This window comes from Podarcis tiliguerta (assembly GCF_965153285.1).
Source record: "Podarcis tiliguerta genome assembly, chromosome: 14".
NCBI classification, from domain to species: domain Eukaryota; kingdom Metazoa; phylum Chordata; class Lepidosauria; order Squamata; family Lacertidae; genus Podarcis; species Podarcis tiliguerta.
Window position 1 is genome coordinate 15,738,625 of NC_139547.1, and position 16,784 is coordinate 15,755,408.

A 16,784-nucleotide genomic window follows, 5' to 3' on the forward strand; every position below is an offset into this window, starting at 1 on the left:
GGGTTTGTTTTATGGGAGGGGAAGGGGGGGAAATGGAGGGGGGAATTAAGGATGATATGGTTTAAGGTAATTTGCTCTGTCTAAATTCCTAATAAAAAAAATCTTAAAAAAAGAATGACACTTGACAACAGTATTTTAGGTTAATGGGGGTAAAAAAAGGCCACAACTTTATTGGTTACAGATTGTGAGTGGTATTGGCTCAGGCATTGAACCTAACCGACTATATCTGACTCCCGCCCATTTGCGCGGAGTCCGGGAAGGGTTAACCACCAGTAGGGGGAGTCCTGCTGATGCACATCAACTAGGAGCTCCCCCGGGGCCACCAATAGGGATTGTGCCTTAGGCCCTAGCCTCCCCTGTCTTCAGACAGGACCACAACCCCAGAATCCTTTAACGCAGTGGTTCTCAACCTGTGGGTCCCCAGATGTTGTTGGACTACAACTCCCATCATCCCTGATCTCTGGCCTTGCTAGCTAGGGGTGATGGGAGTTGTAGTTCAACAACATCTGGGGACCCACAGGTTGAGAAAGGCTGCTTTAACGGAATACCTTTCAATGTGCAGGGGAGGTGATGGCGCTACCTCCCCTCCTCTCTTTTCCAGAATTATTCCAATGCCTAACCGCCCAGCTGGAAGCGCGAAAAGAGGTGAGGCTCCCGCTGCGTCCTGCTTAAATCAAGCAGGCCACCCCCCCCAGAGCAATTGGCTTGGTTGCCTGGGCAGTGACGAAGCCGGGAATCCCCCCTCCCCAATCGCGCAGGGCTGACCGCACCCCTGCACACCTGAAGGGGTCATGAGTGTCTGCAGCTCCACCTCCTCCTAAGGCGAAGGTGGCTTTCTCCCAGAACGGTGATGGCACCCACCTGAGAGGTGCCTGAATTGAGTTCCAGCGTGTTCCCTTCTGAAAAAATGCCCTGCTCCAGAGCATCAAAGAGCAAATCCAAATTGTAAATCAAACCCTTTGTTTACTCTGTTTGGATGTGGTTGTGTATCCTTTACTTTTTTTAAAAAAAGAGAAGTCACTACAGTAGTACCTCAGGTTACATATGCTTCGGGTTACAGACGCTTCGGGGTTACAGACTCTGCTAACCCAGAAATAGTAACTTGGGTTAAGAACTTTGCTTCAGGATGAGAACAGAAATCACACGGTGGCGGCACGGAGGCAGCGGGAAGCCCCATTAGCTAAAGTGGTGCTTCAGGTTAAGAACAGTTTCAGGTTAAGAACGGACCTCCAGAACGAATTAAGTTCTTAACCCGAGGTACCACTGTATTTAGAAAGCTCTCATCCAAACAGTAGAGTGCTGTTGCTGAGAGTGCAGAGCACATTTGCATGAGCTTTCCGCAAGAAATGGCAAATAAAAATGCCTTGGAGATCCATCAGTTCATTTGTCACCTTGTCATTTCTACGCTGGTGGTGAATTCCCATATGCAGTCTGACATATAATGCCTACACTGTTTCTCTGAAATGGGGCGTTTCCCCCCCCCCCCCCCGCCGCCTTTTCCTGCCAGGAAAATATGGAAATTTTTCTTCTCTGCCCACATGCAGTATAGAATTGTTTAAAATGCCCATCTTCTTGTTTCTAGGCAGTGGGAACAGATGTGCAGTTTGGGCCTATGAGACTCCACCAAGATCAACTTCAGGTAAGACGTGCCAACCAAAAATCTTGTTTCTTTCCCACATATATAAACTGCAAATGCTGCCCAAGGGCGCTCATAGCAGGGCACTATGACAACAAACAGACCAAGGCCAAATAGCAATGCATGGAACAGTAAAACTGAAAACTATCTTAACGTTGAGCTATTGTGGCCAGGTGGTCAGAGCAGCTAGTGGTTAGAGCAGCAGACTAAAACTGAGGAGACCTTGGTTCCAATTTCCCACACACTACCCTTCACCACTGCAACCTGATTGCTCGCTTGCCTCTTGCTCAAAATTAAACATATAGACTTCAATACAATTCAAATTTCCTGCCCCATTTTTATGGTATTTTAATTTCTCCCCCTCTTCCGCACATGCCATTCTGTTTCTTATACCAACACATCTATACTGCATTCTCTAATTCCTTCTGCAAATCCTCCTTGCAAATTCATTAGAGTATAATATTTCCTAAAATAGTTCAAAAAGGGCTTCCATTCTTGCACAAAACAGTCCTTGTTAGATTCTCTTATTCTGACTGTTAACTTTGCCAATTCTGCATAATCCATCACCTTATCCATTCTTCTTTGGTGTGAACTTCTTCTTCCTTCCGTTTTTGTGTGTAGAGAATCCTAGTTGTCGTTGTTACACAAACAACAAAAATGTTCTGAATTGTTTCTGGTGAGTGCCGGTCATGGGCGCCTGTCATATTTCAACAGGGATGCTTTTTTTGCAGAACAGGGGCAGCCATAGCAAAGCCCCTGCTCCGAGTTACTGCAGAGTGAGCTTCTGAGATCTTTGAAACTTTCAGGAGAAGCTCTCTCAAAGAAAAGGGATAAGGCAGTCTCTCAAGTTACCTGGGACGCGGGTGGCGCTGTGGGTTAAACCACAGAGCCTAGGTCTTGCTGATCAGAAGGTCGGCAGTTTGAATCCCTGCGACGGGGTGAGCTCCCGTTGCTCGGTCCCAGCTCCTGCCCACCTAGCAGTTCAAAAGCACGTCAAAGTGCAAGTAGATAAATAGGTACCGCTCCAGCAGGAAGGTAAACGGTGTTTCCGTGCGCTGCTCTGGTTCGCCAGAAGCGGCTTAGTCATGCCAGCCACATGACCCGGAAGTTGTACGCCGGCTCCCTCAGCCAATAAAGCGAGATGAGCACCGCAACCCCAGAGTCGGCCACGACTGGACCTAACGGTCAGGGTTCCCTTTACCCTTTACCTTTACCAAGTTACCTGCTCTTGAGCTGTGTATGTTCATTCAGAAACTTTGCCAAAAGTCTGCTGCAGAGCAGCGTTCCCCAGGCTTCCATGTTTCTGCTTGGTGGGAGGGATTTGGTTGGGTACCAAAATGCTCTTCCTTCATCTGATTTGTCCTAAATTTGCTTCTCTAAATATAGCTTAAAGTGCAGCATGATTCCGGGTGGGGTTTTCTTTCAACAAAGAGTTTTTCCCCCAATTGCCCTCAGAATCTATAAATGGAAGCCGGGCTTTAAATAAATTCGAAGTCCCTCTCTTAGAAAATTATGCATTAAATACAAACAGGGAGATTTAGTGAAAGGCATTTCGCTGAACCTAATCCAAACGGTTAAGCGCCGTTGGAATGCCTGGAATTGCTCAGAAGGGTAAACCGAAGTGCTACAAGGGACCGTATTTAATTACAATTGCTAGATGTCGAAGGTTTATAAGTGGAGAGCAGGCATCAGTGCAGGAGAAAGTCAGCTCAGTTAACATTTAAAGGTGAACCTTCCCCATCTGCACTTTCAGAAAAAGCCCACAAACCAAAATACTGCCATCCTTTGGAATTCGCATTTCTCTGAATTTTGCAGCTCAGTTGGACTATCTAAACCATCCTGGACTCTGCTTTCACCATCTGAGGCCCTTCTTGGTGTGCCTCCTCCACGTGAGGTCTGGAGGGCGGAAACAGGAGAACAGGCCTTCTCTGTAGTGGCTCCCTGTTTGTAGAATGCTCTTCCCAAGGAGGTTCGCCAAGCGCCTTCATTATATATTTTAAGTACCAGGCGAAAACCAGATCTATGGCTGATTAATATTCTACAGCCTTTGCAATGTGTCTGTGGGGAGGGTGTGTGTGTTAGTGTTTTGCTGTTTTGTTTTTAATTATTTACTTGTTTTTATCCTGTATTTTATTCTGTGAACTGCCCTAAGATCTTACGATGAAGGGTGATATATAAAACGAAAACAAAATGATATATAAAAGGAAAAACAAGGAAAGACTAAGACCCGGAAGGCCAGGGTTCAAATCCCAACTGAGCCATGAAGCCTTGGCCAGTCACTGTCTTTTAAGCCCAACTAGCTCACAGGGTAGAGACATCACCTTGCCAACAAAGGTCCATATAGTAAAAGTTTTGGTTTTCCCAGTAGTGAGGTATGGAAGTGAGAGCTGGACCATAAAGAAGGCTGATCGCCGAAGAATTGATGCTTTTGAATTATGGTGCTGGAGGAGACTCTTGAGAGTCCCATGGACTGCAAGAAGATCAAACCTCTCCATTCTGTAGGAAATCAGCCCTGAGTGCTCACTGGAAGGACAGATCCTGAAGCTGAGGCTCCAATACTTTGGCCACCTCATGGGAAGAGAAGACTCCCTGGAAAAGACCCTCATGTTGGGAAAGATGGAGGGCACAAGGAGAAGGGGACGACAGAGGATGAGATGGTTGGATAGTGTTCTTGAAGCTACCAGCATGAGTTTGATCAAACTGCGGGAGGCAGTGGAGGACAGAAGTGCCTGGCGCTCTGGTCCATGGGGTCACGAAGAGTCGGACACAACACCTTACAAGGTTGCTGTGAAGATAAAATGGGGAGGAGAACTATGTCTGCCCCCTTGAGCTCCTTGGAGGAAAGATGGAAAAGAAATGTAGCTCACTTTAATAAATAATAATAATAATAAATAAATTTTTATTTATATCCTGCCCTCCCCAGCCGAAGCCGGGCTCAGGGCGGCTAACAACAATAAAATAATACACCATTCTAAAATCATTTCATTATAAAATTAATTCAAATCAAATTGATGGCAACCATTGGGCTAGAGTTCTGGGAAGATTGCCAAAGGAGGGGATCAGACTGTGCCCTGGCCAAAGGCCTGGTGGAACAGCTCTGTCTTGCAGGCCCTGCGGAAAGATGTCAAGTCCCGCAGGGCCCTAGTCTCTTGTGACAGAGCGCTCCACCAGATCGGAGCCACAGCCGAAAAAGCCCTGGCTCTAGGTGAGGCCAGCCTAACCTCTCTGTGGCCTGGGACCTTCAAGATGTTTTTGTTTGAAGATCGTAAGTTCCTCTGTGGGACATACCAGGGACGTACTTTACAATGAAATGCTGGAGCGGTGAATGAGTCACTTAAGCTTGTGCATCTTTTTTCTTCCAATTGCTTACACTCTCACTCCCCCCCCCCCCGATGTGATATATAGTCATACCTTAGAAGAAATCAGCTTAGTTCTCGAATGTTTTGGTTCCCTTAACATCGCAAACCCAGAAGTGACTATTCCAGATTGCAAAGCATTTTTGGAAGCCAAACATCCGACAGGGTTTCCGCAGCTTCCGATTGGCTACGGGGACTTCCTGCAGCCAATCAGAAGCCGCAATTTGGTTTTGGAAGCTGAACGGACTTCCAGAACGGATTCCATTCGACTTCCAAGGAACGACTGTATATATGTCTTTGTGTGTGTGAAATGAAAAACGCTCACTCCCCTTCTCTTTTCCTTGAGCCTAGGTACTTCTAGTGTTTGCCAAAGAAGACAACCAGAGTAATGGATTCTGCTGGGCATGTGAGAAAGCTGGATTTCGGTGTAACATTGCCAGGACGCCGGAATCTGCCCTCGAGTGCTTTCTGGAGAAACACCATGAAATCATCATTATTGATCATAGGCATTCAAGATATTTTGATGCAGAAGCTCTATGCAGGTGAGTGCTCTGCCCTAGGCGCTTGGTGTGTGTGTGTGTGGGGGGGATATATTGATACATTTCAGCTCCAAGTTTAATAACCTTCAAGACTGGACTACTGCAATGCACTCTATGTGGGCCTTCCCTTGGGCTTGATCCAGAAGCTGCAACATGATTCCTAGCAGGACTGAGACCTTGTCAGCATATAGTAACACCTCTGCTCAGAGATTTGCAATGGTTACCAATTTGCTACTGGTCTAAATTTGAGGTGTTACTACTAGTATAGTATAGTATAGTATAGGGGACACGGGTGGCGCTGTGGTCTAAACCACTGAGCCTCTTGGCCTTGCCGATCAGAAGGTCAGCTGTTCGAATCCCTGTGACAGGGTGAGGTCCCATTGCTCTGTCCCAGCTCCTGCCAACCTAGCAGTTCGAAAGCACACCAGTGCAAGTAGATAAATAGGTACTGCTGCGGCGGGAAGGTAAACGGCATTTCCGTGCACTCTAGTTTCCGCTATGGTGCTTCGTTGCGCCAGAAGCGGTTTAGTCATGCTGGCCACATGACCTGGAAAGCTGTCTGTGGACAAACGCCAGCTTCCTCGGCTTGAAAGCGAGATGAGCACCACAACTCCATAGACGCCTTTGACTGGACTTAACTGTCCAGGAGTCCTTTACCTTTACCTTAGTATAATGTATTTTTATATAGTGATTCCCACCCCCCCTGCTTATGCTGTTTGGGTATATTAATGTTAAACAGTCTAAAACTGTTGTTGAAATAAATTTAAATTAGCAGTCTTCATTTTCAAATAAGTAATTATGTTTTGATGATATTTGATCTTTTTATTATGAATTAGTGTCTTTTATGACAGCTGTGCTAACTGGGGCTGATTGGAGTTGCTTTCCAAGTTATCTGGAAGAAACCAAGTTGAGGAAAGCTTTTCCAATCCATAGTTAAGAATCAGTTTGGGGGGCGTTTTTATTTAAACATCTGTTAATGGAAACAAAAAAAACACTGTTGTGCTTACTTCATGAAGTATTGCGGAATTTATTGTTCTGATTTCCCACCTTGTTTTTAAAGGTCCATTAGAACAAGAAAGCCGTCCGAAAACACTGTTATCATTGGTGTGGTGAGGAGGTAAATGAGAATTCCCATTATGTTTTTTATGTCCACATGTAAAATAATACTTGAATGCAAAGTTTGTGGTTGTAAACCTATAGTTCCGAAAACAAGCGTGGCCCACAACCCTAATTTCACTTATCTGGGAGTAAGCCCCATTGAATTCAATAGGACCTACTTTTGGGTGGCTAGGATTGCACCGTAAAGTTATCAACACTTCAGATCACTTTAAATTCAGTTGAACATGGCTGTTGAAAGTTGTCGTGACATTTCCAGCTCCAGAAATTAATAAACAAGCACCATCTCTCAACATAGCTGTCAACTTTTCCCTTTTTTTTAAGGGAAATTCCCTTATTCCAAATAGGATTCCTCGCAAGAAAAGGGAAAAGTTGACAGCTATGTCTCTCAATATATCTGTGACCAGCTCAATCTTCTTTGCACCTTTTATTATATATTATATATTGACTGTCAAAAAAGCTATATGGGGGACTCCCCACTTATGTGGGGGTTATGTTCAGCCCCCCCCCCCCCGCATGTAAGTGAAATGCGCATGAGTGGGTAGCACCCTTATGTAAGTGGGGAGTCCTCATGCTTCACGAGGAGACCCTCTGCTGCCTGTATTCCAGAATTTCACTTACCATTGCATGATATCTGGTGTCTCTGGGGATTTCCAATGTCCGACTGTTACTAGCCTTGCTGCTATGAATAATGCCATTGTAAGTTCTACATCTGCCTCATTCCCAACTCCGTTGAGCGCCCATGTGCTCCTCTCTCTATTCTCTTTCTCCACACTGCATAACCTTGAGCACCTCTTCTCACGTTCCCACCTTACCTTGCGATGTTAGTTGGCTGTGCAGCTACTAAACATGGACTTGGGGGCAGGTAGTTATTTCTGTGGCAAATGATGCCCCCCCCCAAAGGAGATTTCAAGAAAACGGCCCATTCTGCCATGTGTAAAGCCACACATTGGCACCAGAGCCACCTCTTTAACTGGGGAGGGGGGGTTGAACACTGTACCCCCAAATCTTGAAAGTGTGGGGGGGGCTTTTGAATAAGGGCCTTCAGCTCTCCCCTGGTTCCTTCACCACTAGGTGTGCTGGTCCCGTGGGTTACCCAAGAGGCGAGGTCCAAGTCTGGTCTCTGGTCAAAGGTGCAACATGGAGGCAGTCCATAGTAGCTGAAGTTGGGTGCAGGGCAGGGAGTCGGGTGAAGTCAGGAACAGGCTTGCAAGCAAGGAGCCAGGGCGGGTCAGGAGCTCAGGCAGGAACTAGCAACCAACAATGTTGCTCCCGCAACGTGGGATTGGGGCTGGCCGGCTTTTATCTGCCCTGAGGCATAGGGCAGCCCCGATCCTCTGGTGACTCGCCTCTCCTGGTCTGGAGGCGAGCACTCCTCCTGCGGAAACTTAGTTCCCTCCGCCTCTCTGCCTTGAGCCTCTGCAGCTCAGGAGAGGCTGGAGGGTTACCAGACCCAGAGGCAACCTCAGCTTCCCCTGATGGGGCTGAGAGTGGAGTTCCTGCAGGCAATGGGTCCTCCATCACCTCAGGAGCCAGAAAAGATTCCTACTTATACATCCCTAGCTGTAACTAAAACATGCAAACTAGGGATGGGGAACTTATAGCTGTCCGGATGTTGGTGGACTACAGCTCCCATCATCCTTGATCACTGGCCATGCTGACTGGGGCTGATGGGAGTTTGAGTCTGAAGAGCCACAGGTTCCTCAGACCTGGTTTGGACCTTTCTATATGGAATGGAGGAAGTTTTAAAGTAGATGGAGGCTGATTTCACCAGGGCATTTGCTCTGTATGTCCTTCACTGGTGTTGCATCACACTGACTGTTTGTAGCATGTGGTTTTTTACAGCTATGGTTGTAAATAATGTTCTTTCAGACTTGCGGGAGGGAGCTATAACTGGGAAGCAGGTTGTGCAATTTTAGAAATATATGTAGATTTAAAAAACATGAAGTTCCCATGGAATCCAGTAGGAGTTATGCCTACGTGACCTTTGCTGGAGCATGGCCGTGACAGACATCTCATGCACCTTATTTGCAAAGTGTCATTCGACAGCAGACTGCAGATGCTAACATTTTTAGCTGGGAGAAAAATAAATGTCTGAATCTGTCCATTCCTCCTCTCCTTTTAAGGCATGCAGATCGTGAAGAATCCTCAATATTACCCTTCATTTCTGCTGGCTTCACGAGGGTAAGTCTGGTGTTTGAAGTTGATATTTGTAGCCCATCTATATTTACTTCACCTCTGAATACCGATAGTCTCAATTCATTTTGTGAATGCCCAGGAATAGATACCTGTTTGCTCCTACTTTGGGGGCAAACCGTACTTTTCTGTGTAATAACACTCCCCCTAATTTTTTTTTTTGGGGGGGGGGGGTCATAAAATCACTTACCAGACTGACAAACGCTGACTCTCGCTCACATCGCAGAAGCGGCAGCCGTTCCAAAGCAACAATTGCTGCGGCGACCAATCACCCATCCATCCACCCAATGCAGCAGCAGCAGCCAATCCAATCAAGCGCTTCACACAACCACCAATCATCAACAAAATCTCTGCTGACAAGCTCCTGCTCGAGCCTGCAACCAATCACCCATCTCCCACAACGCACTGTCTGTGTATAAGACACCCCTGCCTTTTTTAACATTATTTTACAGTAAAAAAATCCTTGTCTTATACACGGAGAAGTACGGTGTGTGTGTGTGTGTGTGTGTACACACACTTACTGAGGGCACTTATATACTGCTTTATCATTAGCCTTTCCAAGTGGTGTACATAAAAACAAACCATGCAGAGAGTAAAACAATAAAAGCCACCCTAGATGTCCGCTGGAATAAGAAAGTCCTTGTCATGCCTGAATAGCTCATTCCGACTAAAGTTGAAAAATGTCCACAGATTCATTGAAAAAAATCTGGTAATCTTAGTCTAGGACAAAGGAAGTCTCTTTGTGAGGTGAGGCAATAAACAGGGGTCAGCAAACTTTTTCAGCAGGGGGCCGGTCCACTGTCCCTCAGACCTTGTGGGGGGACGGACTATATATTGGGGGGGGGGGGGTGAACGAATTCCTATGCCCCACAAATAACCCAGAGATGCATTTTAAATAAAAGAACACATTCCACTTATGTAAGAACACACTGATTCCCGGACCGTCTGGATCCGGCCCAATCGCCTTCTCAATCCGGCCCCTCAGACGGTCTGGAAATCAGCGTGTTTTTACATGAGTAGAATGTGTGCTTTTGTTTAAAATGCATCTCTGGGTTATTTGTGGGGCATTGGAATTTGCTCATTTTTTATTTTTTATTTTCAAAATATACTCCGGCCCCCCACAAGGTCTGAGGGACAATGGACTGGCCCCTTGCTGAAAAAGTTTGCTGACACCTGGAGCAAATGAACGCTGACAACTTTTTGCATGCCATCCTATATGCCAAGTAAATAACAAGTAGGGCATGCGGCAAAATGTTGCAGTGTATTCCCCTCCCCATAAAAGTAGTTCTTCCTCTCAGAGCTCCAGCCAGCATGCATAAAAGTTGCATACAAAAATGCAATATATTTGAGGGGGTTGCTTTGCAGAAGCGTGTCTGTTAGTCAGAGCTGCAAGCAAAAATAGGTTTATTAGGAGAAATCTGCACTGAAATGCTTCTGGGTTTTAATTGGGATAATCCCCCCCCAAAAGCACAAATTTCTGCAGAAATGTGGAGAACTGAATTTAAGACTGGGAAAATGATAAATTTTGGGAACCAAAATTGGCAGATTTCTCTATCCCCTAGCTGCTATATAGGCTCATTGAACCTAAGTGGAAGTCTCATTGGGATCAATGGGACTTATTTCTCTGTAGACATGTTTGCCTTGTTAGGTAACTGCTGCCAGCATTGACTGATGCACCACTAAATAGATTAACGAGCATGACAAGTGTGCGCATGCGCCCAGTGACATTCTATCCCATATCCAGTAAGTGTTGTATGTCTGCCCTTGTCAGGAACCTGTTGATAGTTGAGCAGACATCTGGGCAGGTGTGGGGTGCAGAATGTCTTTCCTCAGGAAATAATTGGCTATTTGCACGTAATTTGCTACCTAAATCACATCTCTGTTTAGAGATAAATAATCAATGCAGACATTGCACTTTTTTTCTTTTTAAACAGAGATATGTAGAAAATCCCAACATCATGGCCTGTTACAACGAACTCATTCAGCTGGAATTTGGAGAAGTGCGGGCACAATTCAAACTAAGGTAATTTTACCTAAGTTAAACATCATTAGCATACAGTGGTGTAGCATACTGTGTCATTTCAGGTGTTGCCAAACTCCTAAGTCCCATTCTTCTTGGCATGAGAACCGGAGCAAGATGGTTTGAGCATATTACACCAACCCTAGTCTGACTGCACTGGCTACCAATTAGTTTCCAGGTCCAATTCAAAGTGCTGGTTTTGACCTATAAAGCCTTAAATGGCTCCGGACCGCAATACCTCAAGAACCGTCTCTTTCCATATGAACCTACCCAGACCCTGAGATCATTTTCTGAGGCTCTTCTTCATGTGCCTCCTCCACCTACAGTCCGGAGGGTGGCAACATGAGAACGGGGCCTTCTCTGCAGTGGCTCCCCATCTGTGGAAGGCTCTCCCCAGGGAAGTTCACCAGGTGTCTTCATTATACACCTCTAGGTGCCAGGCAGAAACATTCCTTTGTAACCAAGCCTTTCGTTAATTTGGGTTGTTGTTTTTATTTTGATTATATATTCTGTGGTTTTATATTTTGTTCTGTGAACCTCCCTGAGACCTCCAGGTACAGTCATACCTCAGGCTGAAGTAGCTTCGGGTTGAGCGTTTTCAGGTTACGCTCTGCGGCGACCCGGAAGTAACGGAACACATTACTTCTGGGTTTCGCCGCATGCACAGACGCTCAAAATGACGTTGTGCGTGGAAGCAGCGAATCGCAACCCGCGCATACACGGGTTGCGTTCGCTTCAGGATGCAAACGGGGCTCTGGAACGGATCCCATTCGCATCCAGAGGTACCACTGTATAGGGCTGTATATAAATCCAATAATTAAAATGAAAATAAAAAACCCCTTGTGTGTGGAAGCTAACCTGTTGGTAAGAAGAGATCATTTCCCTAAGAAAGAAAAGGTTTTTGGTTCCAGCCAGTGACCCATGTGGTCTAGCATCTGTGTGCTCTGATTTCCGTCACGGTGTCCCGTTGCGCCAGAAGCGGTTTAGTCCTGCTGGTCACATGACCCGGAAAGCTGTCTGTGGACAAACGCCGGCTGCCTCAGGCTGAAAGCGAGATGATCATCGCAACCCCATAGTCATCTTTGACTGGACTTAACCGGCCAGGGGTCCTTTACCTTTACCTAGCATCCTGTATTCATGATGTCCATGCAGATGTCTATGGGAAGCCCACAAGCAGGCCAGGAGCATAAGAACAGTCTCCCCACTTGTGATTCCCAGCGACTGGCATAGAGAGGTTCACTGCCTCCAACAGAGGAGGTGGGCTGTAGGTGTCATGGCAGGGTCTTGTGAGAGTTTTAAGTAGCACAGGAGGGCTGTGGATTCCCATCTACAATTCCCATCAACAGAGGAAGAGGTGCTGTTGCTGAGATCTCTCCTCTGGAGACATCTAGGGTGGGAGAAGGAGCGCTAGTCCACAAGGTGTTTGTGAAGCACCGTATTTTTCGCTCCATAAGATGCACCTGACCATAAGACGCACCTAGTTTTTTAGAGGGGGAATGCAAGAAAAAAATATTCTTTAAAGGGAGCACTGAGCAGAGCCTGTATGCATCCCAGGCTCTGCTCAGCGCTCCCTTTCACGAGCCGCGAGGAGCGTGTGTGCGGCGCTTGCAGGCTTTTCCCCGAGGAGGGAGAAGGGCAGCCCATCACTGATTGGGGGAAAGTCCCCAAGAGCTCTGCGACTCTTTAAAGGGAGCTTTTCTGGGAGGTGGGGAAATGGACAGAGGAGCTAAGCCAGAAGCTAGAACAGCGAGAGGGAGCGCTGCGCAGCGATCCCTCTCTCTGTTCTAGCTTCTGGCTTCACCATGCGAAGCCTCCTCAGGGCAGTGGGATGAAGGCTCCCCGTGCCCTGAAGAGGCTGTGCGCGGCTAAGCCAGAAGCCAGAACAGCAAGAGGGAGTGCTGTGCGGCGATCCCTCTCACTGTTCTGGCTTCTGGGACAGCCGCGCAGCCTGCATTCGCTCCATAAGACGCACACACATTTCCCCCTACATTTTAGGAGGGGAAAAGTGTGTCTTATAGAGTGAAAAATACAGTATGTCAGGAGCAGCCGCAGCATCTGCTGCCCTGCCGTATTAGAACCTCAAGGTCCATTCGGAAGGCGAGCGGGATATGTCGGAAATGATGTTGGGGAGAAGGCACTTGGGAGGACAGGATTCGTAGCCTAGTGGGAGCCTAGAATTAAGAAGTTCCATCTTGATTCAGTTAGGAATCGTACAGCAGCCAGCACAGCATATTAGGATTGTTACAGCAGGCAGAAATGATCATGACGTGGTCTGCTGAGACCCTCAGCAGTTTCCAAGTGGTCAGTGAGGGGCAAAGTTTGGGAACGGATGGTAGAGCTGAAATAAATAAATGAACAAATGTTGTCACGAGGCTTTTACCCTCTCTCTGTTTCCTTCTCCTTTTTCCTGTTGTCTCTCAGATGTCACATTTTAAAGTGTAAGCCCCTGGGGACAAAGACCTGCTCTCTGGTAGTTTGAAATGCAGTGAGTTTACTGATGACACACACTCTCTTTCTGTATAAATAAGTTAGCCTCTATACAGGCGAACTTTCTCTTTTTGCTGGGCCAAAAGGCAAAAAGCCAAGTGGCCTGTCTAACTTCCTACTACTGTTCTTCAAAGCAGAATCATCTCTCTTGAATGCATTGCTCCGAGGTGGTGGTGGGTTTTTTGGGGTCATTTATAGCCCTCAAAATTGCAAGCCGTGAAATTTGAATCTAATGAGTTCACTCCTTTCTTTCCTTTGCAGGGCTTGTAATTCAATCTTTACAGCGTTAGAGAAAAGTCAAGAAGCCATTGAGATTACAAGTGAAGACCATGTAATACAGGTTTGTTCTGGGTACTTTTACGACTGTCAAATGCTGTTCCAAGGCCTTGTATGACTCAGTTCTGGTTCACGGTGTTAGAGCCATGTTATTGTATTGTAAATACGGTAAACTCACCATTTATGTGGGGGTTACATTTTGGAGATTGAGCCTAAAGCCCAAATAGTGTATAGTCAAAACCCATTGGGTTCAGTGGTGGGTGGGATTGTCAATGCTATTTCCACCTCTTTTTAATTTGTTATAAAACTTAATGTACACAAGTTAAATGCGTGTAAGTTGCAGAGCTACTGAACAGAGGTTGGTATCCAGTGCTAATCAGACCCATTTAAGGTAATGGACCTGCCTTAGGGGTTTTTTTTATTGTTCCTTTGAAGCCATGCCTGTACCCTGTAGACCTGACATTGCATATGACACCAGATGCAGTAGGCTGGGTTGATATGGCCCCCCTTGTATAGAGGAAGTACTGCTTTAGAAATGCACAGCAAAATTTAAAATCTGCAGGCCGAGGACCATGCCTTTCCTTTTGGTTTGACTGGAGTGCTTTATTTAAATCTCGCAGTACGTAAACCCTGCGTTTGAAACCGTGATGGGCTATCAGAAAGGCGAATTAATAGGAAAGGAACTAACAGAAGTGCCTACAAATGAAAAAAAAGCTGATTTCCTTGACACTATTAATTCTTGCATCAAGATAGAAAAGGTAAGCGCATGCCTTGGTTTGGCACCTGAGCGGTGAGCCTGACGGGGTGGTGTTTTGGGACTGGGCTGCCCAGTCACGGAGCTAACTCTGAGGCCTTTGGGAAGTCACGATCTCTCAGCCCCATCTATTTGGCAAGGCTGCTGGGAACATAAAATGCTTCGGCCCCACAGAAACCGATCTGCATCGCGTGCAAATGCAATAAATAAATAAGATAGTATGAGTATACACGCCTGTTGAATAAGAATTAATAATAATAATAATAATACTTTATTATTTATACCTCGCCCATCTGGCTGGGTTTCCCCTGCTACTCTGGGCAGCTCCCAGTCGAATATTAAAAACCCAATTAAACGTTAAAAACTTCCCTAAACAGGGCTGCCTTCAGATGTCTTTTAAAAGTGGGATAGTTGCTTATTTCCTTGATATCTAATGGGAGGGTGTTCAAGAGGGCAGGCGCCACTACCAAGAAGGCCCTTTTCTGCCTGGTTCCCTGTAACCTCACTTCTCGCAGGGAGGGAACCACCAGAAGGCCCTTGGAGCTGGACCTCAGTGTCCGGGCTGGACGATGGGGGTGGAGACGCTCCTTCAGGTACACTGAAGTAGTATACTGTTGCTGTAAATGCATGGCGCAGATTGCGCCCTAAGAAGCCACCCGGGGCCAGACAACTCAACAGGTTCAGCCAATTGCGCTGGCCTCTCCTGTGGCTTCCAACATGCGAACAGAGCATTCATTCCAGAATCCTCTGAAACTATTGGTATGTGGCACGTTCCCTTAGAGACAGCCTTGCCCCTCCTAGGGCAGCAAACAAGGTTTAAGTAGCCATGGAGGAGGGAGCTAAGCCGTTACTGTGTGGGCACGAAAGGCTGGCAGATGGGTTGCCGCTTCAAAGACATGCGTACGTCACCGCTTACATGCTGCCCTGTGTGAGTCAGGTGAGATGAATGGGCGGCGGTGGGTGCCACGTTCAGAAGTCCCAAGCCGTTGACGCTGCATTCGATGAAGATGCTGCAGTGAATCAGAGGCCCTACGGACATCAATGCATGCAGGAGTGGAAGCAAGAGAGAAATGAGTCATGCTGTGCCGGCATCAAAAGCCCAATCTGGAAAGGAAACGCTGTGGTTGCCGTTTGCATCTGGCCGTGAACGTGTGCCACAGCGTTCCCAGGAGTACTTTCAAATATGTCAAGTGGGGGGGGGGGGAGAGCTAAAATGGCAGGTGTTTTTTTGCACCAACTGAAATTTCATTTGATTACAACTCGTTTTATTTGTTTACATTGTTAATACACCGCCTCCAGAAACAAGGAAATTATCTTTTCAGGTTAAAATAACTAATTTTACAACAAGGAAAAACGCAGCATGATCTTAAAGCAACTTCATTTGTTTGTTTGTTCAGCTTACGTTAGGCCCCATCTGTGTTATACCTTTAAAACAGTAGCATACCACTTTAATCAGTAATGGCTGCCCCCCCATGGAATCCTGGGAGCTGTCATTCATTCAGGGTGCTGAGAATTGTCAGGTCACCCGTTTTCTCCTCACAAAGCAACATTTCCAGAGTGCTTTCAGAGTCAACCCATCTTCCCGGGGAACCCTGGGGATTGTAGCTCTGTGAGGGGAGAAGGAAGAAGAAGAAGAGTTTGGATTTGATATCCCGCTTTATCACTACCCGAAGGAGTCTCAAAGCGGCTAACATTCTCCTTTCCCTTCCTCCCCCACAACAAACACTCTGTGAGGTGAGTGGGGCCCGAGAGACTTCAGAGAAGTGTGACTGGCCCAAGGTCACCCAGCCGCTGCATGTGGAGGAGCGGAGACGCGAACCCGGTTCCCCAGATTATGAGACTACCGCTTGTGGCAAATACATCAACAATAGACGGTTTTTAAAAAAAATAAAAACAGTTTTAAACATTCTAAAAAGTGATCTCAGAAATGCCATGAACAATGTTTTTCAGGTATCAAATGCCCATATAAAGCAAGAATGCAGTCAAAACTCAGTTGTCAAACGTAACCCGTTCCGGAAGCCCGTTCGGCTTCCGAAACGTTCAACAAGTGAGGCGCAGTTTCTGATCAGTTGCAAGAGCTTCCTGCACTCAAGCGGAAGCCACGTTGGACGTTCAGCTTCCAAAAACCTTTTGAAAACCGGAACATTTACTTCCGGGTTTTTGGCATTCAGGAGTCGAAACGTTCCAAAACGGAGCTGTTCGGGAACTGAGGTTTGACTGTATTTTTAAATTTATCCTGAAACTCAGTAATGAGGGAGGCAGGCAGACATCACCAATTCCACAAATGGGGAACTGCCCCTGAAAAGGCCCTGTCACAGGTAAACACCAAGCAGAGAGAGAAATAAAACTCCAACCAAGTAGAGGAAGCAGACAATAAAACTCATGAAAGCTAAAGCAGGCCTAA

The 16,784-nt window shown here is 46.5% G+C and overlaps 1 protein-coding gene across 4 annotated transcripts in view; it reads left to right on the forward strand.

Annotated features, from left to right (window-relative positions):
- Nucleotides 1–16,784, forward strand: part of PDE8A (phosphodiesterase 8A) — a 186,758-nt gene that overhangs the window by 142,207 nt on the left and 27,767 nt on the right. For all 4 annotated transcript variants that reach the window (XM_083411963.1, XM_083411961.1, XM_083411962.1 and 1 more), the window contains 7 exons: nt 1,583–1,639; nt 5,344–5,534; nt 6,592–6,648; nt 8,774–8,831; nt 10,778–10,866; nt 13,612–13,690; nt 14,247–14,384. In XM_083411963.1, coding sequence (XP_083268089.1) covers nt 1,583–1,639; nt 5,344–5,534; nt 6,592–6,648; nt 8,774–8,831; nt 10,778–10,866; nt 13,612–13,690; nt 14,247–14,384 — 669 coding nt within the window. The remainder of the gene's footprint in view (nt 1–1,582; nt 1,640–5,343; nt 5,535–6,591; nt 6,649–8,773; nt 8,832–10,777; nt 10,867–13,611; nt 13,691–14,246; nt 14,385–16,784) is intronic.